Raw genomic sequence first — 23,713 nt, 5'->3', positions numbered from 1 at the left:
ACACCCAGAGGATTATCCATCACCTCCCTGGTACCATTATCTTAAGAACACTCACTTCCCATCTTAGGACTTATGCTCGGAAGGTCCCCAAGGACTGGTTTTGCCTAAGATCCCAGGTGGACAAAGCAGTACTTAGCCACCAATTTTCCTGCCCTTGCTCAGGTCCCTGTCTTACACTGCCTCTAGGTCATTCAATCCCCTATTTTACCTGCATTCCTGAGTTCACAACAATTCCAAACAGTCCCGGAGAAGTTAGCAGTCAGAAGAGGGAAACCGTGCCAGTGGGTGTCTGGGCCACTGAAAAATCAATGGGTGTGCTCCCATCCCCCAGAAACAATATTCCATTCTAACCTTTCTGATACTAAAGATCCTGGATGAGCCCCCAAGAATTGCTGGCAATAAGCCTAACAAGCCACCAGCAGTGAAAAACATGCTCACCTTAAACAAAGGACAATACCTGTTGTGAAATCAGGAAAGCCTTTATTAATCTTTACGTCCACTCCCCCTGAATGGACGGGTAGCCTCCCCAGTAAGGTTACAGGAGGACTATAACACATTCAGAAAGATAGGGTTTCTTATACTGTCCCCTGGTCATGTGACTCCACGTTCTCCTCTCTGATAGGCCCTTTGTCACACAGCTCCTTGGGTCCGTGCATTAGTTTCTAACCTCTAACTTGTCCATGCTAGGTCACAACACTTATCACTTAGGAATATGGAAAACAGAACTTTCTTACTTTCCACAAGGGAGAATTTACAATACTGAGTTGTTGGAGGGAGGGTCAATATCATTGAGCTTTGGTTGGTTGTTCAATCATTTTCAATTGTGTTTTGACCTTCAGTGACCCCATTTGTAATTTTCTTGGCAGAGATACTGAAGAGGTTTACCATTTCCTTTTCTAGCTCATTTTATAGATGAGGAACAGCTAGGTGGTGCAGTGGATAGAGTACCAGTGCAAGAGTCAGGAGGACTGGAGTTCAAATCTCACCTCAGATACTTGATACTCCCTAGCTGTGTGACCTTGGGCAAGTCACTTAACCCCAATTGCCTCATCCTGGGTCACCTCCAGTCATCATGATGAATATCTGGTCACTGGATTCAGATGGCTCTGGAGAAGTGAGGCTAGTGACCTGCATAGCCCTTCCTCACTCAAAACAAAAGTCAAGTTCAAGTCATGTCATTATTTCTCTGATGGCATGGTCTTCTTCAGCAACACAGAACGAACACACACCTTATAGATGAGGAAACTGAGGCCAACAGGGTTGAGTGACTTGCCCAGGGTCACACAGCTAGTAAGGATCTGAGGCTAGATTTGAACTGGAGAAGATGGATCTTCCTGACTCGAGGCTATAAGGGCAAACAAGGTAGGATCTTTTGCTGTTTTTGTTTTAGTATAATCAAGTGCCTCTGACTGAATCTTGCCTTTATCAACCAAGAGTCTTTATTAGGAATAAAGTACAGAAACAAGAGTTTCTTTAACTAGAAACAGTATATTTGTTAATGTGATTTAAAGATCTTCCCCACCCATTAATAGGCCTGCCCATTAAAAGGAGTTTGATTAGAGAAGATCTATAGGAAAGCCCACATCTTTTGTTAATGAAGCATTGGTTCTCAAGGGTTGGGATGCCCTATGGCTCTATAAAAGGGTATAAATACTCTGAGTTGAGATTTAACTTTGGGGCTTAGTTTTTGGAAGAAGCTTTGTATGCCAGATAAGACTCTGGGAAGTTACTAACTGAGCCTCCCTCCCCCCCACCTCCAACCTTGAAAACCCAGATGTTGGTGCTTTCCTTTCTGGCAACTACGGGTCAGACAGTTGGATCTGTAGATGACTTCCTGAACTAAGTAAATGATACATGTGCTTGATTAAAGGAGATTGTTAACCCCTCAAAAGTTGCCTTTCCTTTTAGAAAAGCAGACCAAAGAACCTGTGATAGCAGGCCCCCCTGTGCATGTCAGGGTGCTTACTGTTACATAGGCCCAGCAATTATCCACTGTGCCACCTAGCTGCCCCCATTAAAATAGCCAAGTAATCGTGTGTCTCATCAGAACTTGAGAATAAGTAGAATCCTATTGTTGCTGCTGCTGCTGCTGCTGTCTTGGTGTCTCCCCTATCTTGGAGTTGGATTGTAAACACCTCCAGAACACCCTTCATACTTCCTTTCTTCCTTCTTTTCTCCTACCCTTATTTCCTTAAGCTCAGTTTGACTGATAGCGATAGAAACCACATGGGTCCATGGCAGTTTTCTATAGTATTTTCTATAGCACCTTTCATAGCTTTGTAACTTAATAACTCTGTGACTTTGGATGAGTCTCTTAATCTCAGTTTCATCATTTTAAGCCTCAGTTTCATTATCTTTAAAATGGGGGAATTAGATGCCCTTTAAAGTCCCTTGGAGTTCTCAATTTATGATCTGCTGATCCTACAGTGCTGGTCACAGAGTAACTGATCATTCTTAGATTGACCTTGATCACATAGAACAAATGCAAGTAATGAATGGGTGAATTATCACATATACAAATGAATAATTAAGGAATCACAGAATTTGAGTTTATCTTAATGTGTTAGATATCCTAAGTGCTAGTTGTTCCATTTAGTTCACTATTATTTTATAGGTAAAAGAACTGAATCTGAAAATGGCAAGTCACTTAACCTTGTCTGCAAAATGAGGGCTTTGGATTAGATGGCCCCTCTATCTTACCCAGCTCTAAAGCTATTATCTTAAATAACTGCCAAGATGCTGCTCAGCACTTTGCAAAAAACTCCCGTTTGCTCACAAGTGCAGTTCAGATAGTTCAAATGAACTTTATTAGACATAGAATGATGAAATGCTCCTAAAAAAAGACTCTGTTGATTTGATCTTCTTGAAATAGAAATAAAGTATTTTCCACCGAAGGTTCTTCCCTCTGGGATTTGTTCCCCCTTCCAGTCCAAAAAGAGTCTGAGTGGATTGACCTTCAGGGCAGAATATTATATTTCTCTGCCTTTCTAAGCAAGCACAGTATTTTGACTTTTTCTTTTCCCAATTTTTTTTAATAGGAGCGTCTAACTGCTGCATTTAATTTAATTGCGGTACAGCACTTATATTTTTGAATCCATGCCCCAAAGGCCCCAGGCATTGGGTGTGCTTGTAATTAATCTCAAAAGCTGAAGTAAATTTTCATTTGCATCAAAACCTGTACCTTTTATGTGGGGAAATTAGACATCTATAGTATGCTTTGCCTGGGGAAACAATTTCGGGTAAAGCTGACATTCAAACCTGGGGTCCTGACCTTTTTGACTTGCTTGGTATCTTTGACTCTGATAAACTGGGCTGAATTCCAGCAAAGGAAATCATATTCACAAAATTTTCCAGGCTGTTTCAATTGTATATAATACTGCCTTCAGCCTCTTGTCTTGCAGTCTGTTTTTAGTCTTAGAACTGGCTCAATTTCAGCAGTTTTTATTGATTTATATGTTGCTGTAAGGCACTGCATGTCCTATGGTCAATGTCCTATGGGTGGAATACATATCTGTCATGACTGATGAAAACTCGCAATTGTTTTCCCATTCAACACATTGACAGTCAAGGGTAGTAGGTACTTCTGAGCCAAAAATATTTGAATCTTTGCACATCTTCTTCGGATAAATCCTCCCACTTGCTCCCCTACCTTGAATTTACCTCTTTTGTCTTTAGTATTTTAGTAATTACTAAATAGTAACTGTTTCTGTTTTACCCAGGAACCCTGAGGGTTTCCCCCTCCCAGTTTATTTTTTTTTTAATTGATTAAAGTGGCCATCCCTTGAGTAACTACTTAAAGAAGCCTATTCACTGAATGGGTGTATCTCTCTCAAAGTGAGAATGTGATAAGGCCTTAGCCTAAAATGGCAAGGGTCTCACACTGCATCCTGGGTCATTTCCAGTTGTCCTAATGAATATCAGGTCACTGAACCCAGATGGCTCAGGAGAAGAAAGTGAGGTTGGTGACCTTGCACAGCTCTCCCTCATTCATCAGTCAACTGCAAGTCATATCATCATCTTGATATAATGGTCAAACACAACCCATCTTTATGGATACAATAGCTGATCAACATAAACAGACACTGGAAAAACACCTACCTCCCAAAGTTAAACAAAGTGACATGACTGTTTACCCTAATAAAACTGTATATATAACCTCACAGTTTTGTCATTTCCTGCTCATTGTTAGAATCATGGGGCTTTAACTTGAACAAGGCAGTACCAAGGTTAAAGTTTGCCAGTTAAGTTTGCCTTTATTTAAGTGACTGTAGTGGCTATGTATATTGTTCTTTTGGGTCTGAATTATTCATGTTGCTCAATTTTAAACAAGTTTTATATTTTAAATTCTTCATATTCATCATTCCTTATTATGACCTTCCCTTCTTGACCTCTATTTGTCTTGTGACAAATCCCTTTCTGAACAAATCTCTTCCTTAACCATGTTGACCCTGCTCTCATCTGGTTCCTCTCATATCTATCTGACAGTTCCTTTCTCATTCTCTTTTGCTGTGTCAACATCCATGTCACACTGTGGGTGAACTGCCAGGGCTCTTTTTTTCTTTATCTTACTGTATCCTCCCTTAGTGATTTTATCAGCTTCATGGATTTTGTAATTGAACATCTCTATTCGGATGAGCCCTAAATCTTTAGGTGTAGCCCAAATCTTTCTTCTGAATTCTAGACCCACATGAGCAACTACCTTCAGAACATCTCCAGTTGAACGTCCCATTGGCATCTCAAATCAAACAGGTCCAAAACAAAACTTGTCTTGCCCACACTCCTCACATCTTTCCTCTCCTCCAAACTTCAATATTCCATTTGGAAGGCCACAACTGACAAACATGATGAATATAAAGATATTTGGGAAGAATTATACGAAATGAATAAAATAAACAGAACCAAGAAAAAATCTACAGTGATTAAAACAAAATGGAAGAACAACTACCACAGAACAAAAGTGAATATTGTAAAATTATAAAGAACACACATGACCACAAAATAGAGATAAGAGAAGAGATCCATCTCAGGCCCTTATGGGAGATGGTAAGTTTGTGTGGAAATGTCTGAGAGCAGATTCAAACTTAGATCTGTCCTGACTCCAGGTTTAGCACTATATCCATTTCACCAGCTAGTTTACTTAACCCTTAATTGACAAAAATCCCAGATCATCCAGGTATAATAGTACAAGATGTGGAATTTTCATCTCATATTCAGAAAGGATACTTACTTAATACACAGATAGTACATAACATAGTGGAAAGAAGATGGAAAGTCAGGAGATATGAGTTTCTAGTCCTGGTTTTACTATTTTATGACCTTCAACCTCCCTGAACTCTAATTGTCTCATCTGGAAAATGAAGGACCTAGAAATATTATTTGCAAAGTTCTTTCCAGCGCAAAAATTATTTGAATTATTTCATACTCTAGTACCTGGGTGATCCCTAGTCTTTACCAATTAATGGTGAAGGTAGCTAGGTAGTAAAATGGATATAGTGATGAGTCTGCATTGAGAAGACCTGAGTTCAAACTGGATCTCACACACTAGCAATGGGACTCAGGGGTAAGTCACTCTCCATCAGCCTCAGTTTTCTTAACTGTAAAATGGGGATAATAATTTACCTCTTAGGGTTGTTGTGAAGCTCAAATGAAATATTTTTAAAGCACTTACTACATGTTTGACACACAGTAGGTGCTTAATAAATGCTTGTTTCCTTAAGAATAGCTGTCCATATGTTTTGAATTCAACTTGATACTTTTAAGCTATTAAAGCTTCGATATCTGCATATGAAATCTTTTGTCATCTGTTTCATTTATTGTCTTGTTCCATGTACTAGAAGACAAATACTGGTTTCCTGTTATGTGTATCTTATTGTACTGGCAATGTTGATGTTTGGTCATTTTTCAGTTGTGTCCAACTCTTCATGATCCCATTTGGGGATTTCTTGGCAAAGAGACTCAGATGGTTTGGCATTTTCTTCTCCAGCTCATTTTACAGATGAGGAAACCAAGGCCAACAGGGTAAGTGATTTGCCAAGCTCACACAGCTAGCTAATGTCTGAGGCCAGATTTGAACTCAGGAAAATGAGTCTTCCAAACTCTGGGTCCAGTACATTATCCACTGTACCACCTTCCTGTATGTTAGGAGTTTAGAATCTAAATTGGAGACAAATTCAACACAGATAAAAAACATATTTGTACACAGGTATCCAATGACTACTTTCAACTTTCTGTAAAGTGTATTGATAAAGGGAATTCCATTCTATGATATTTTTGAAAATTACTTTTTATTATTCATACGTTTTCCCATGGAAAGTAGGTGAGCTTTTCCATTGCCATCTTAAAGGATAAGAGATATCTCCTGTAAAATGGTTGTTTTAAAATCTTGGGAAGATTCTTGTTGGAGTCACCACCTCTTTGTACTGGCCTGTCTAGTAGGATTATGGGCCACTTTTTGCCTTTTCCCTTCCATTCTCTAAGTATGATATATTATGCCTACTGCTAGAAACCCAACTCCTCTAACTAGAAGGAATGGGTTCAGAAATAACCCCATGTGCTCCTGTGTAACATTCTCAAGATATTATCTACCTCTGATCATGCATTTCTTGATGAGGGAAGTTCATTCTAAGGATTCCTATCATCTTTGAAAAAGCCAAGGTTTCTCACTGCATCCTAGGTCATCTCCAATTATCCTGATCGCTATATGGTCAATGGACCCAGATGGCCCTAGAAGGGAAAGTGAGGCTGGTGACTTTGCACAGCCCTCCCTCACTCAAATCCAATTCACTTGCATGTCGTGGCATCACTGATGAGAGCTGGAAAAGAGCCTTCCTTCCTTCCTTTCCACATTGGGTATGGCACCCTTACCTGCTGGTGCTATGCCCAAAGGAAATGTAAAATTTTTAATCTCTAGAAGTTTTTTTTCTCTTAAAGACCAGCCTTAACCCCAAATCACTTCAGCTTTCCTTGATTGGACAATAATAGGTCCCAGCCAAGTCCTACTTTGTCATTGTTTGGGACCTGATTGGCTCAGAATGAAAGTAAATAGCAATTGTTTCTATTTTGACCAGAAATCATGGGGGTCTTCTACTTCCAGATCTCTCTTTTTTTTTTCTTTTTTTTAAAGAGGCCATTCTTTGCCTTATTTCTTATTAAGCCTTAATCACTGAATAGGCATTACATCAGTCAAACTGAAGCCTGTAAAAGACTTTAGCTTGAAAAGGTCAAGGTTTCCCACTGCATCTTGGGCCATTTCCAGTAGTCTTGATCTCTATCTGGCCACTGGATCCAGATGGCCCTGGAGGTGAAAGTGCGGCAGGTGATTCTGCACAGCCCTCCCTCACTCAAATCCAATTTACTTGCATGTCATGACATTACTTCCCTGATGGTCCTCTTTGAGAATGAAGGACAAACAGCAGCAGTTATCAGGATTAGACTACCTACATATTAGGAAAGCTGTGTTTCACTTTACTCCCTACTCTTCTGTTATTTTCACCTTCCCTTTCCCCTTCTAGTTCTAGAAGAATCATTAACTGATGAACCATGATCAAATAAACTTTGTCATTGTTTCTGAATGGAATGTGGCAATCTAGTCCCCTCTTGCCACCCTCCATATGCCTGTAACTTCTTAAAAAAAGTCTCGATTTGCCTGGAGTCCATCACTTCTCTATCTGGAGGTGGGCAGCATGTTTCATCATGAATTGTCAGGAGTTGTGCTTGGTCATTGCTCTGATCAGAATTCACAAGTTTTCATTATTTATAGAAACATCATAAAAACACCCTCACACACACACACAAAATCTGAAAGGGAGTTTATATATGTAAACAATACATATCTATGTACATATGTACATTGGGGTGATGGGACCTGGACCCCTAAAGGAAAAGATTATGTCTTTGAAGGCAACCCAGACCTTGAATTTTTCCATACGTTCCAGCAGCCCAGACCACTGGTGGCTCACCCAAGGCACGTGGTCCATCCCAGCCCACGTAGATACTTGGCCGTTCTTTGACAGTGCTCCTGGCCCAGCCCGGGCTACTTACCACTCCTTACTCCCATCCAGATCTCTGCCTCTTTTCTTATGTAAGGATCAGGCTCACTTCCATTAAGCTGCAGATCACTAGGAATCTAGTGACAATAAGCCTTGACACTGACTAGAAGACAGTTTCCAGGCAGATGCTGCCTGTGCCGTGACAGAATCAAACCATACCATTTTGGTGGCCCTGTACACGGAACTGTCTGACCGGCCGCCCCCCCAGCCCTCCTTTAGTCAAGACAAGAAGGTACATAAGCCTCCTCTGCAGTTGGGGTCACTCTCCAGGCACCTGGGAAGCCTGATCATGATCCCCATGTGGGCCACCAAACAAACACACGTGCGCTGCGCGTCCTCCCTAGCTCGGCCAGGGTGAGCTGTCCCGGCTTTGGATCGATTTCTCAGGAGCCGCAGCGGCGCTGGAGACCTGAGTCGGGTAGATAAGCTTAGGGTGTGGTTGCTCTGGTCTTTTCCTCCCTCTCTGCCCCCTCCCACTTCTACTTTTTTTCTTTCTTGCCATAGCTATGGTTACCACGTCTCCCCTTTTCACCTGCCAAGAACGCGGCTTTCTATTGGTCGCCTTCGCCGCAGCGATCAGTTATTGGTCATCGGAGGAATTCGTCCGTCTCCATCCTTTCCTTTTCCGTTCTTTCCCAGTCCCGAGAGAAGGACCCCAGGAAGGATTACTCTTCACCGGCTTTGCCGGCTGAGGAGCGTCCGGGAAGGAGCTGGGCCGTTCGCGGACTGAAACAACGAGTTATGTCGGCGGCCCAAGGTTGGGACGGAAACCGCCGGCGAGGAGGGGGCACGGCGGGGGCAGGCAGCGGCGGCGGCGGCGGCGTTGGCGGGGGTGGGGGCCGCGGAGCGGGGCTGCTCAACCGCTTCGTGAAGCTCTGCGGGCCGCCGCACCTGCCAGGTGAGCGTCGGGCCGGGCTCCGGGAGGGCGGGGGCGGCGCCCCGAGCTTTCGGGACGGCGAGCGCTCCGCACGGGTCTGGCGTTTGGGCGCGTAGCGGAGGCCTCGGCGTCCTCAAGGACTCGGGCTTCTTTCTTTCTCCACCCCTTCCCCTCCCTGCGGGGTGGTCCGGGGAGAAGAAGGTATTGGCGCCCCGGGGTGGGAAGTCGCCGCCTAAAGCGCGCTGTTAGGGTGGGGAAGAGCCTGCCCAGGAGGGGTTCTTCCAGATGGGCTTGTCTGCAGGAAGGAGGAGGCACCGAAAGGATCCAGAAGTTCCGGGAAAGCTTCTCTTCCTCACCTAGAGATCACTTTCAGTAATTGGCATTTCAGAGTGATCAAGGATAAATTGCACCCAGGAAAAAAGGGGTCGAAGGGCCAGTGGTGATGTCAGATTTTGGAGGAAGGAATGGAAGCTTTCCTTTAGGTTTTCACTTAGAGATATAGTCAGAAGCAGTTGACATTCAGTGTTAACTTCCTTATTCGTCCCCCCAAAACAAACAAATCTTTGTTACTTAAATTTATCCTTTTGACGTTTACGCTGAATTAAATCAGATGATCTTAAGATGGTATGATTCAAAGGAACATCCGCTTCAAAAACGACATCAGATAGGAAATGCTGTCAAAGATTTTAAAAGATTATTATCAAATATATTGCGCAACACTAGTGTAGCCTTTTATAGGATAACTGAGTGCAGTTCAATAATGCAAGCAAAACAGTGGTAAAGTTCTAGTTGAATTGAGGCAGAAGTATGTAGGAAAAAAGTCTGAAGGTGTTTTATTGATAGTTTTTTAATTAACAGGACAAGTTCATTTTGAAGAATGCACAGTGACTCGAAATAAGGCACTGTGCATTTTACAAATGTAGTGACTAGTATTTTACAAGTTTAATAACTAATTACAGTAAAGAAAATTTGGGAAAGTTTCTTAAATCTTTTGCTTAAATTTTAACCCTGGATAATTAATTGTAGAGGGATATACTGTAGGATTTGGGGATTGGGATAGAATTAAAACTCTTCCTATGTATCCAGCCCTAGTCTTTCTCTTGAACTCATGCACTTTCCTTTGCATATTATCAAATTATATTTCCAACTCATCCAAAGCTATTACTGTTATCTTTTCCCCCAAAAAGCCCATCCCACTTTCTAACATCCCCAGTTCTGTTCAGGGCAACTATCAGTTGTCCTTAACTCACATATCTAGTCAGTTTTCAGATATTGTACTTTTTACTTTGTTGCATCCATCTCCTTTACTCACAGTCATCACTTGTAGTTCATGCCTTCCTGCCAGGTTTATTTACGCTAGCTTCCTAACATTTTTCTGCCTCAAGGCTCTCCTCTTGTCAATCCATCCTCAACGTACCAAAGTGATTTTTCCTAAAGTGTAAGTCTGGCTATGTTACTCTTCTACTCAAGAAAGTGCTTGTTGCTACTTAAGGTCACATTTAAGCTGCTCTTTTTAGTGAGGCCCAGCCTACTTTGCCAGCCTTATGTGTAACTCCCCTTCTTGTACTCTTCAGTCTAGCCTAGGGGTGGGGCCACAAATCAGGATTTGTTCTGTGAAATTTGGATTCAGTAAAAGGGCTGAACTTGAGAACCTAGAGTGCCACAGGTGGCCTCAAAGCCAAAAAGTTCCCCACCCCTGGTCTAGCCAGTTCTGCTTTTTTGCTATTGCCAGGTAATTCCAGCAATGATTCCCTCAGAAGTTCCAGATAAGGTTTGCAGGATGTGAAGTACCTTTAGCATATCTTCATCAAAATAGGTAGGGAAAGGGGAAAAATTGAAATCCGTGAAGACTTCTAAGACTTCCCTTGCTTCTCTTTGATCATTGCAGTTTACCTTTATCTTTCTCTTTAGGCTCTCCACTAGGCTTTTTTTTCTGGCAACTTTAACACTTATCCATTTAAAAGAGAAGGATCTGATTTTTATACTTTGAACTAATAAAGGATGAATCACTGGGCTTAGAGGAAGACCTGAGTTCAAATTCAGCCTCAACCTAAACATTTAGATTTGTAAAAAACCTCAAATATCATTTTATTCATCTCATTTTGCAAATGAGGAAAACAGGCCCAGAAGCATTAAGGCATGTCGGTTGTACAGTGCATAGAATGCTGGGTCTCAAATCAAAAAGACCTAATTTATAATTCAGCCTCATATACCTACTAGCTTTGTGACCCTGGGCAAGTGATTTGGCCTTTATTTTCCTCAGTTTCCTCATCTGTAAAATGGGGATAATAATGGCAAGTGTGAGATGATGTTTGAAAATTGCTTAGCATAGTACCTATTACATTATGTGTTACATTATATAAATGTTAGCTATTATTTACACTGATTATTACACTAAATATTTACACTGTTGCCATTCATTTAGGTATTTGGATTTTAAGTCTTTGGTCTCATGAAACAAGGGAGTTTTGGGGTTTTTTTTTTTGGTGTGGGGTGGGGGAGAAGGTAGCATTGGGGAGAGATTGAGGACTTTCTTTAAAATTAAATTTTTTTTAAAATTATCAAGCATTTATTATTTTCCTTTCCTTTTTCTCCTTTCACACACACAAAAAAGAAGTATAAAACCCTTGTATCATATAGTCAAAAACAAATTACCACCTTGACCACATCCAAAAATATGTTTCTCATTCTGCATATTTGAGGTGGGCAGCATTCTTTATCATCAGATGTTTAGAATTATGGTTATCATTGTATTGATAAGAGTTCTTTTCAGAACTGTTTATTTTTATAACGTGATATTCTGGTTCTGCTCATTTCTTTCTGTATCAGTTCAAACAAATCTTCTTAGGTATCTCTGAAACCATCCCTTTTGTCATTTCTTCATACCACAGTGTTGTTCCATTACATTCATACACCATGATATGTTCAGCTATTCCCCATTCTATAGGCATTTCTTTAGTTTCCAGCTCTTTGCCACTACCAAAAGAGCTACTATAGTTGTTTCTCTTTATGAAGGATTTTTTCCTCTTTCTTTGATCTCTTTAGAGTATATAGGAGTATATCAGAGTATATCACTGGGACAAAGGGAATGCACAGTTTAGTGAATTTTTGGGATGTAATTTCAAATTGTTTTCCATAATGGTTGGACCAGTTAATAGCTCCACCAATTGTGCCCTTTTTTCCTCTCAGCCACCATTCTTTTGTGAGTCTTTTTTTGTCACTTTTGGCTGTTTGAGGGGTATGAGGGTAGAACTTTAGAGTTGCTTAGAGAAATTTTCATTTTTCAAATTATTAGTGATTTGGAACATTTTTTCATATGGTTATAGGTACTTTATATTTCTTCCCTTGAGAACTGCCTGCTGATATCCTTAAACCATTTATAAATTGGGACTCTAGTCTTACAAATTCGCTCTCATAAATTTAATCAACTAGGAAAGAGACCCTTATCAGCGAAACTTGCTGCAGTCCCCACCCTCCCCTCCCCTTCTAATTTTATCTATTTGTAAGTTGTTTGTGCAAAAAGATTTTTTATTTTATATAATAAAAATTATCCATTTTGTCTTCTGTGATCCTCTATCCCTTGTTTGATTATAAACTCTTCCCCTAGTCATATATTTGAAAAATAATTTCTTCCTTGTTCCTCTAATATTTTATGATGTGACCTTCTGTATTACTGTCATATATTCATTTGAACCTAACCTTGTTCTATAGTATGAGGTGTTGACTTAAACCTAATTTCTTACCAGACGACTGTTTTTATAGCAGTTTTCATCAAATAGTTGGACCTCACCCCAGTAGCTGCAGTCTTTTTATTTAATTGAATGCTAGCTTTTTAGGTTTATTTGCTTCTGTATGTTTTGTGCCTCATCTCTTTCACTAGTTCTATTTTTTAAGCAGCATCAAATTATTTTGAGAATTATTTTTTTGTAGAAAGTATATTTTGAGATCTGGTAATGCTAGACTATTTTCCTTCCCACTTTTTTCATTATTTCCCTTGAGATTCTTGATACTTTACTTTTCCAGGTGAATTTAATTTTTCTTTTTTTTTCAGTAAAGTAATCCTTTGGTAGTTTGGTATGGCACTGAATAAATAATTTAGGTACTAATGTTATTTTTATTATAGAAATATGGAACATTTCATGAATTTGTGTGTCAGTTTGACTTGTGAGCCATGCTAATCTTCTGAATTGTTCCAATTTGAATTGAGTACAGCCTGGTGTTTGTTTTGTTTTTCACAGAAATAAGACCAAGGCTGGCCTTAAGTCAAATTTACTCTTAGTCATTTTTTTTTCATTTTTAACACAGTTCATATAACATAACACAATTCCAACTTTTGATCAGGTGATATTTCTTTTAAAGCATTTACAATATAAACACAAACGGATTTTTTTTTTTTAACATTAACCAACTGAGACACAAATAATAACTATGTATGCTAATTTCATAAGCCGTTGACCTAATTGTCTCCACACTATTACTTAGAATTAAAGGACCCTAACTTGTTGTTGGTCTAAAGTCCTAAGCCTAATAGCTTAATTTTAGACTTGACCTTAGATGTTCCCCTACCAACAATCTATAATTTAATAGATCTGGTATTAAGCTTACAAACCTTTTGACTCTAGGAAATTGCCACTAAGAGTAGGGACTTTACAGGGAAACAATATCTCCCCAACTTCATGTCAGTTCCAGGCAGGAGTAGATTGCCCACTTGCATTCAGTGAGGCTTAAAGTCTGCCAGGTGTCAGTGGAGAAATTGAGTCAGGAGAATCCTACCTCAGCCCAGGCTGAACAGCCACTTGCCCGCCCTTCTCATGAGATCACCTTTTTCAGTTCATACCAGCATCTCACAGGCTTACTGACATCATGGATTGGAGGCTCAGACCGTCTTTCTTGCTATCCATACCTGAAGGACAGTCACTTAATAGTCCCATAGCATCTTAAAATAGTAAGTTTCCAATAACCAGGTTTCAGATATAACTATAATTTCACATTGGCTAAGGAACATCTTTTGAGACAAGTCTTAAGTAGCTTACATGCCTTTCTATACCTGTTCTAGTTCCTGCTTAAATAACAATCATAAAATCAAATTTACCATTAAAACCTTAACTTTTCCATCAATGCTCAATTTTACCTGAAGTTACCTGTCTCTAGGAGACTTAGACTAAAATTCATTTCCCCAAACTAAAGATGTCTCTGATTTAGTCTTAGTAATTAATTCAGTCAATTATTTTAATACTAATTGCTTTTACATCACTTTGTAACATGTCCAATTTTTCTACCTATCTCTCCCCTCCCCCCACCCCCTAATACCTTGCATTCTGATTACCCCTTCCTTCAATGAGCCCTTCCTTCTATCGCACCCCACCCTTCCCTTATCCCAATCTTCTCTCTTTTTTTAATAATATATTCATTTTATTTATTTTTAATGCTCTGCAATCACTACCATAAAACTTAGATTTTTTCCCCCCATACCTATCCTCCCACTCCCCTCCCTCCCCAAGATGGCATCCAATTCTATACAGGATCTACACATACGTTCCTATTGAATACATTTTCATTATAGTATGCTGTGTAGAAGAACTAAAATAAATGGGAGAAATAATATAACAAACCAAAACATAATACACACACACACACACACACACACACACACAAATACAAATGATCTGCTACATTCTGCGATTGAATTCCATAGATCTTTCTCTGAATGTGGAAGGCATTTTGCCTTAGAAGACCATTGGGAATTTTTTTTTTTTTAATGTCCTTGCATTGCTATGAAGATCCAAGTCTACCAGAAAAAACTCTCACACTGTGGTCATTGCTGTGCACAGAGTTCTCCTGGTTCTGCTCCTTTCACTCAGCATCAGATCGTATAAGACTTTCCAGGCCTCTCTGAAGTGTTCTTGTTCATCATTTCTTATGGCGCAATAGTATTCCATTACATTCATATACCATAATTTATTCAGCCATTCCCCAATTGATGGGCATCCTGTTGATTTCCAGTTTTTGGCCACTACAAAGAGTGCTGCTATAAATACTTTTGTACATGTGGGACCCTTTCCCATTTTTATGATCTCTTGGGGATACAGTCCTAGAAGCGATATTGCTGGGTCAAAGGGTATGCACATTTTTGTAGTCCTTTGGGCATAGTTCCAAACTACTCTCCAGAATGGTTGGATGAGCTCACAGCTCCACCAGCAATGAATTAGTGTTCCAACTCTCCCACATCCTCTGCAATATTTATCATTTTCCTATTCTATCATGTTTGCCAATCTAATTGGTGTGATGTGGTACCTTAGCATTGTTTTGATTTGCATCTTTCTAATCAAAAGTGATTTAGAGCATTTTTTCATATGATTATAGATATCTTTAATTTCTTCCTCTGAAAATTGTTTGTTCATATCCTTTGACCATTTATCAATTGGGGAATAACTTGTATTGTTGTACTTCTCTCTTTTCTTGTAGGGCAAGATAAATTTCTATACCCCATTACCTGTGTTTCTTATTTCCTGGTTATATGCAATAATAATTCTCAACATTCTTTTCTAATACTTTGAATTCCACCTTCTTTCCATCCCTCCTCCCTACCCATCCCCACTGAGAAGGCAAGCAGTTCAATACAGGCTGTATATGTGTTGTTTTGCAAAAGACTTCCATAATAATCATGTTGTGTAATACTAACTATATTGCCCTCTATCCTACTCTGTCCCCCCATATTTTTTTATTCCCCCATTTGACCTTGTCCCTTCCCAAAAGTGTTTATCTCTAGTTATTCCCTTCTTCCATTTGCCCTTCCTTCTGTCATTCCCCTCACCCCACTTGTCGCCTCCTCCCCTACTTTCCTGTAGTATAAGATAGATTTTCATACCAAATTTAGTGAGCATATTATTCTCTCCTTCAGCCATATGTAGAAAGAGTAGCTTCACTTTTCCCCTATTCCCTTCTCCATTTTCTCCTCCATTGAGCAAGATTTTTCTTTATCTCTTTTATGAGTTATAGCCTACCCCATTCCATTTATCCCTTTCTCTTCCCAGTATTTTCCTCCCTTACCCCTTAATTTTTATTTTATATATATTTTTTCTGGATATCGTCTCTTCTGATTCAACACAGCCTGTACTGTGTGTGTGTGTGTGTGTGTGTGTACGTGTGTACAATCCCTCCACCTACCCAAATACTGAGAAGAGTCTCAAGAGTTATAAATATTTTCTTTCTATATAGGAATGTAAACTGTTCAGCTTTAGAAAGTCTTTTATGATTTCTCTTTCCTGTTTACCTTTTCAAGCTTCTCTTGATTCTTGTGTTTGAAAGTCAAATTTTCTGTACAGTTCTGGTCTTTTCAACATGAATGCTTGAAAGTTCTCTGTGTCATTGAATCACCATTTATTCCCTTGAACTATTATACTCAGTTTTGCTGGGTAGGTGATTCTTGGTTTTAATTCCAGTTCCTTTGACTTCTGGAATATCCTGTTTCCAAGCCCTTCAGTCCCTTAATGTTGAAGCTGCCAGATCCTGTGTTATCCTGATTGTATTTCCACAATACTTGAATTTTTTCTTTCTAGTTGCTTACAGTATTTTCTCCTTGGAATTCTGAAATTTGGCCACAATATTCCTAGGAGTTTCTCTTTTCAGGTCTCTTTCAAGAGGTGATTGGTGGATTCTTTCAATATTTGTTTTGCCCTCTGGTTCAAGAATATCAGGACAGTTTTCTTTGATAATTTCATGGAAGATGATGTCTAGGCTCTTTTTTTGATCATGGCTTTCAGGTAGTCCCATAATTTTTAAATTGTCTCTCGTGGATCTATTTTCTAGGTCAGTTGTTTTTCCAGTGAGATGTTTCACATTATCTTCTATTTTTCCAAACTTTTGGTTTTGTTTTCTAACTACTTGGTTTATCTCATAGTCATTCATTTCCTTGAACTCAGTTCTCTCAGAGAACTATTTTGTTCAGTGTGTTTTTGAACCTTCTCCATATGGCTAATTGTGCTTTTTAATGCCTTCTTCTCATTGGCTTTTTGGACCTCTTTTTCCAATTGTGTTAGCCTCTTTTTAAAGGTGTTATTTTCCTCAGCATTTTTTTGGTTCTCCTTTAGCAAGCTGCTGACTCACTTTTCAAGCTTTTCCATTGCCTGAGTCCAATTTAAGTTCACTTTGGAGGCCCTAGAGGCAGGGGCCTTAACTTCCTGTGACAGTAAGCCTTGTTCTTCCTCATCTGAAAGGATAAGAGGAGACACCTGTTCACCAAGAAAGTAACCTTCTGTGGTCTTATTTTTTTTCCCTTTTTTGGGCATTTTTTCAGCCAGTTACTTGACTTCTGAATCCTTTGTCAGGAGATTAGACTCAGCTGCTGGGTTCCCCTGGGCTTTGGGTGGAGGCGGTTGTCACTCAGGGCTGGGGTTTAGATCAGCTGCTCCCTCCCACCAGAGGCTTTAAGCTGAGCTGCCTGAACAATGGATCCAGGTTGCTTCCTGGCCTTTGTAGCTGCCTACAGTCTGCTGCCTGGGCCTCGGCCATGCCTGGGGTGTCACCTGGGGCTATTGCTGGAGAAACCCTGTTCCCTGTAGCCCAGCTGGGAAAGCCTTCCCCCACTGACCTTTGGAGCTTTCTTTGTTGCTTGTGAGTTGAGGTATCTGGGACCTTCCCTGGTAGGAACTCTGCCCAGAGGTCTGTTCAGGTCCTCTTTCTCCCAGTGCCACATGGCCAGGGCTGTGCTCATCGTCTCATGAGATAGACCTTTCCTGTTGGCCTTCCGGGTTACCTTTGGCTGGAAACCTCTTTCGCTCTGTTGTTCTGTGGCTTCTGCTGCTCTAGACTTTGTTGAAAGTCCTTTTTACAGGTATTTTGTGGGCTGTGGGAGAAGCGCTAGAGTATATGTGTCTTTCTACTATGCCATCTTGGCTCTGCTCCCCACTCTTAGTCATTTTTAAGAGTACCTAGGAAGTAGTGTCTCTGACTTAGCCTCTCTGCCCTGCTATCCTGTTCCTCTTCCCGTGGACTTCAGAAAACTGGAAATGTAGAAGCTGTGTGTCAGTCTTTTTTTCCAAATCTGTAGCATTATGGTCTGAAATTTCTACCTTAAGTCCTCTGGCCCCCAAGACACATGGCATCAGGAGTTATGATAATAGAATTCAAGATTCAAAGAACCTTTTAGGGGTACTTGAGGGTACGTAGTAGAAGACTGGAATGGTGGAACCCAGGGAGTTTTCAGCCCTTGATTTTGGGGGCAGGTTTGGGGATTTTAGGATCTGTGTGATTTGTAAATAAGATCTATGACATTTGTTTGTGGGATTGACATTGATTTTAGATAGTGATGAACTAATAAAGTGAAAATAAACACTAAATTCTGTTTAGTTTTGTAAAAATAACATTAATTGGTCATTTTATCATTTACATATAAATACCTTGTATCATCACTGTTCAGAAAATGTTATCAGTAAACATGTTAGGTAAACATTGTTTTATTTGAGTTCAGTCCTAAATTCCATTTAAGTATACTTAGTTCACAGATTCCTAGATTTAGAGCTAGAAGGGATATTAGAGGTCATTCAATGTATCCCCTTCATTTTAAAGATGAGGAAGCTGAAGTCCAGATAGGTTTGTGACTTTCTCAAGGTAGTAAATGCCAGAACTGGGATTTAAGTGCAGTGTTCTTTCTGATACACTATAATTTTCCCTCATAGTTTGTTGTTCTTGTAGCATGATGGTTTTCATGACTTCCTCAGCTCTAGTGTCTCTAAAATAAAATTCAGTTCACTAATCCTTTCCCTACTCTCCTTTAAGCAACCATGAAAATTTTTTTAGGCTTTCCAAGTTTTTGGTTTTTAAAAAAATCTTTATTAGCTACAGAGGACAGATAAGTTGTAAAACAAGCAGAAGATCCAAAGATCCAAAACCAAGATTCCAGGACTTGGAGCTTTGGTCTATTAGAAAACATCAGAATCTAGGAGTCTTGTTACCTGGGTTCCATGTCTGGTTTTTGACACTGATTAGCTGTGTGGTCTTGGACTAGTCTCAGTCAACAAGCTTTTATTAAGCTCTTACTGTGTGGTCGGCAGTATGCTAAGCGCTAGGGATACAAAGAAAGATGAAAACAGTTCTTGCCCTTAGGGAGCTTCAGTTCTAATGGGAGCTTCAACATGGAAACAACTATGTACATGCAAAATACGTACAGAGTCTATTAGAATTGATCTCTGGGGAGGCAATAAGCAATAAGGGGGACCGGGAAAGATTCCTTGCAGAGGGAAACCAGGAGGCAGAGATGAAGAGGGATAGCATTCCAGGCATGAGGGACAGCCAATGAAAATGCACAGACTCAGGAGATGGAAAATTTGATGCAAGGAACAATATGGAGTAAGACCATAAAGATAGGAAGGGACCTATTTATGAAAGGATTTAAAAGCCCAACAGGATTTTATATTTGATCCTGAAAGTAATAGAAAACCGTTGAAATAAATTTATTGGGAGTGGTGGTGGTGGTAGGTGTGTGTGATAGTGATATGATATGATCAGAACTGCTTTAGGAACGTCACTGGGAGCTGAGGGGATGATGGACTGGAGTGGGGAGAACCTCTCTGGGCTTCATCTCTAAAATGAAAAGATTGGGTTAGATATCTAAGGCCCTTCCCAATTCTAAGAGTTTAATTATATAACTTTCCTTGGCTTCAATCTTAGAAAAAGAGCTTTGTGGAAGAGGTATTAATTTGTGCTTGCCTTCAAAGGGCACTACTAAGGGCAATGGGTTGAAATGGCAAATAATCAGATTTGTTTGCTTAACGGAAAATTTTCCTAATTATTAAAGCTAACAGTGGAACCAGCTTACTTGGAATTAGTGAGTTCCCTCTCATTGGAGGTCATTAAGAAGTTTTAGTGGGTATTCTTTTGGTCCTTGAGGTCTCTCTTCAAACAAGCAAACAATGCATCAAGCCTGCTTGTCCACAGCTAGTTAAATAAAGTACTGACTCAGTGGCCTGTGCTCTATCATCTTGCCACTTACCTGACCCAGCATTGTCCTTTTAATCATTTTTCCCATTCCTCACCATCAGAGAATCACAGCAGATTCTCTGGGACGAAATTATAGTTGTCGGTCTCTCAAATTTCAAATTAAAAAACAAAAACATTAAGAAAACTGAAATGACTAATTCATCACAATTGTTAAGACAATCCTAAAATTCAAGAGACCTTCCTTGTTTGCATTCTCTCACTGTTGGGCATATGGATATGGTCTCAGTGACTGGCAATATCTATGTATAGAATGGAGGACTGCTGATTCAGCTGCATTGTTTGGCTTTCCAAAAAACTCTCCAAAGCCAGTTTATACAAATGTAAGTCTCTTAAAGCTGGGAGGTGCCTTTTTTCAATTGCATAATACATTGAAATACGAAAGCATCAATTTCTAGCCTGGAAAAGGCTGAGCACAACTATAACTTTTCAGTGTGTCCTTTGAAATTGTCATTTTTTAATGAATGGAACTGTTCTTTCCCTGTATCAAAAAAATTTAGTCTCTCTAGGTTGCCTTGAAACTAAAACAGGTTGTGAAGATATCTAGTAGGATTTGGAGAAGACTTAAGTTACCAGACTTGAAGTTTCAACAAATCTACATGACCTAGAATTCAGTTTATTTCACTTATCTAGAAGGTACATTACTTCAGGGCATAGAATATACATTGTTCTTTTCTTGCTGAATGGCCACAGGTAGTTTACTCTCTAATGTCCTAGGAGTAAGCAGTGCCTCACAGAAAAGAACCACCAAAGGCATCACTAGAAGCACAAAGATCAATCCAGGCTCATCTTTCCTTGTCTGCCCTGCACTCTACTTCACTTAACTCATTTTCCAGTCTTGCAAGATTGTCTCAGTTGTTCAGAGTTGGACGTCACTCAGATCAGTCCTCTGGCAGTTTAGGCTCGAAAATGAAACAGAATATGACATTTGTAGGTCATTTGACAGGTAACCAAAGGATATTTACTCAGCCATAGTAGGAGAAGGATTTCAACAAAAATAGACATTGAGGACACCTCAGATTGATTTAGCTAAGTGAAGCTCCCTTATGTGCATTACTCATCTTTTTCTTTGAGGTTGCTTTGTACTCTTGTCTCAGCCCTTCTTGAGGAAGGTCTTAATAGCTTTTCAGGAAAAACTAGCTTAACCTGTATGAGAGGAGGAGTTTAGATATTGCTTCTACTCACACCTATGAAGTAGATGCTACAATTATCAACATTTCACAGAAGGTTATGACCTTATAACCAAAGTTATAGCTACTGTGTCAGTATTTGAATTTAGGTCTTTCTGACTCTTAAGTCCAACATTCTATCTACTGGGTCACTTAGCTGTCTCTGTCTTGTTTCTCAACATTATATGCCTGGCAGATGAGACAGCACAATAATATTGTTGGGTTTTTAAAGAAAAATTTAAACCAGGAATTTTCTACTATATCAACAATACCAATTAATAGCAACCCCTCATCAGCTCTTTACTAATGTGCATTATGGAAAGCATTGGAGCAAGGTAAGGGTCACTTGAATCCAAAACAAAGATTATAGAAAGTCACAGTTTTGTGTTTGAGGAGTGAAAAATGCTAAAAATCTCTAGCTGGGGAATTAACCTCAGTCTAGACCTTTTTTTAAATTGCCTGGCCGCTCTTAGGATCCCTCCCCCAAGGAAAAAAAAAGAAAAAAATCCTAAGAAGTATGCATAATCAAGCCAACAAATTCCCATTTTGACAGTATCTCAAAATAAATTTCATCCTGCACCTTGAGTTCACCTCTCTTTCAAGTAGGTGAGTTTATCTCTAGGTCTTTTGGAATTGTTTGATCATTGCATTGATCAGAGTTCTTAAGTTTTTCAAAAGTTGTTTGGTTTTATATATTATTGTTATTGTGTAAGTTATTCTCTTGAGTTCTATTCATGTCAATTTATAGAAGTCTTAGGGTTTCTGTGAAACTGACACTGATTTCGTACAGCATAATCATATTCATGTATTATCCTAGGTTTGGTGGTATACAGCTATAACGCCAGCTACTGGGAATGTGGAGGCTGGTAGATTGCTTGAGTTTGCTGTAGGACTGAGCTTCAGTTGGACTAAAACTGTTTGGGAAGTCTGGAACCAATATGTTGAGCCTCTGGGAGCAGAGAGCCTCTAGGCCGCCTGAAGAAGGGAAACTGGAGTATGTCAGAGTTTTCATATTAATCAGCAGTGAGGTAGAATCTTTGAGTTGCTGCTGTACTTTTAGCCTGGGAGAGATAGGGCAACCAAAAAATTAATATAACGTGTTATTCAGCAACTGACAGGTACCTCCTTAGTTTCCAGTTCTTGGCCACTACAAGAAGAACTGCTATAAATATTTGTGTATGTATTGATCCTTTAGCTTTTTAAAAAAATTTATTTATTTTAAGTTTCCAACATTCATTTCCTCAAAATTTTGAGTTCCAAAGGTCCTTTCACTTTGAAAGGGAATTCTCTGGGGTAGTGTGCCATTCTTTCTGCATCTTCTCCAATATCGATTATTCCCACCTTGTGTCAACTTTGCCAGTTCTCTTTGTGAGAACTGTTCATTCATATCCTTTGATTACTTTACCATTGGGGAAATCATCCTTTGACTTGTAGTATTTCAATTCAACTATTATTTACTCAGAGATGGGAGATAGACTACAAGCATAAGATGATTCATACGTTATTGGACATATATGTAGGTTTAGCTTAATTTTTTTGTTGCAATAGAGGACTCATTGGTTGTGGTGGTAGTAAGGTCTATAAGAAATGACTGAAAAAAAACTATCAATAAAACTTATTTTAAAAGATAACTTTGTACCATGTATAAGGCACTATGCTATAGTGACATTGAATCCCACTTGTCTTTTTGACATTACTTCCTAACTTACAACTGAAACCTCTTATATGTGTTGTCTCTCTTTTGTGGATGAATGAAGCAAAGCACTGTGCTAAATGATGGGAATAGAAATAGAATAAGATACGTCCCTGCTTTTAGGAACTCACAGTCTAATGGGATAGACAACAACACATGGAATGTTTCAGTTAAATTCAATTCAAGTTAAATGGAAAGGTGCCATTGTTCTTAGGATTTATTGGCAAAGCATTCTTGTCTTTAATGTCATTTTGACTGATAAAAATCATGTGTTTCTGATGTTGAATCATTTGACAACGCCAAAGACTTTAGTGAATTTTTTCTCTGGGTCTTCTGTAGCTATAGCAGATGTCATGGTCCTCTTGGAGAATGAAGGACAAACACATCAACAACCTGCGGGAATGGTTGCCAGGCTGTGTCTCTGGAGGAGTTGCTTCCCAGCTTGATGACTGAAGGCTCTGGGCTGGAAGCATTGCTATTTACCAAGTCTCTTGAGTCCTGTCTGTCTTCACCAGAGTATGAGGAGAGATGGTGATCAAAATGGTGATGATGGTTCAACTTGGCTAGTACATGCTGCCTTCTGTTTCTGCCTTACCATTATTTCAGCCTGCCCCGTGATTGGCATTTAGTTGATAGTACTTAGGGATGGTTGGTTCCTTCTCCAAGATTTGCTTCTGGGGATGAAGGTTGCTAGTGTTGGTTGAAGTGGAGAGAAGGCAGGTTGTTTGGAGATGCCACTTTTAGGACTCTTGTGTTTGTAGGCTTGTTGGTCTGCAGTTGTTGCTAGCAGTGATGAAGAAGGTGAGCCCCTTCTCTACAGGGATCTCTCCCCTCAATTATGACTGTGGGGGTCTTATCTGAAGTAGGTCTGATGGTTTGGGAATGGTATTTTCAAGGCTCCTGGGCTGTCTTCATCAAGGTCTGTGTGGAG

General features: G+C 39.7%; 1 protein-coding gene across 4 annotated transcripts in view; it reads left to right on the top strand.

Moving 5' to 3' along the window:
- Window positions 1-8,652: 8,652 nt before the first annotated feature.
- The window catches only part of KLHDC10 (kelch domain containing 10), a 65,433-nt gene continuing 50,372 nt past the window's right edge, over window positions 8,653-23,713 (top strand). The window contains exon 1 of one of the 4 annotated variants that reach the window (XM_072652749.1): window positions 8,653-8,946. In XM_072652749.1, coding sequence (XP_072508850.1) covers window positions 8,790-8,946 — 157 coding nt within the window. In that variant the 5' untranslated portion in view covers window positions 8,653-8,789. The remainder of the gene's footprint in view (window positions 8,947-23,713) is intronic. The other 3 variants (XM_072652751.1, XM_072652750.1, XM_072652752.1) reach the window with 3 other exon arrangements.

The sequence above is a fragment of the Notamacropus eugenii genome, chromosome 3, assembly GCF_028372415.1.
Source record: "Notamacropus eugenii isolate mMacEug1 chromosome 3, mMacEug1.pri_v2, whole genome shotgun sequence".
Taxonomy (NCBI): domain Eukaryota; kingdom Metazoa; phylum Chordata; class Mammalia; order Diprotodontia; family Macropodidae; genus Notamacropus; species Notamacropus eugenii.
Note: the sequence above shows the minus strand (reverse complement) of the source record. Positions and strands in the feature narration are given on the sequence as shown.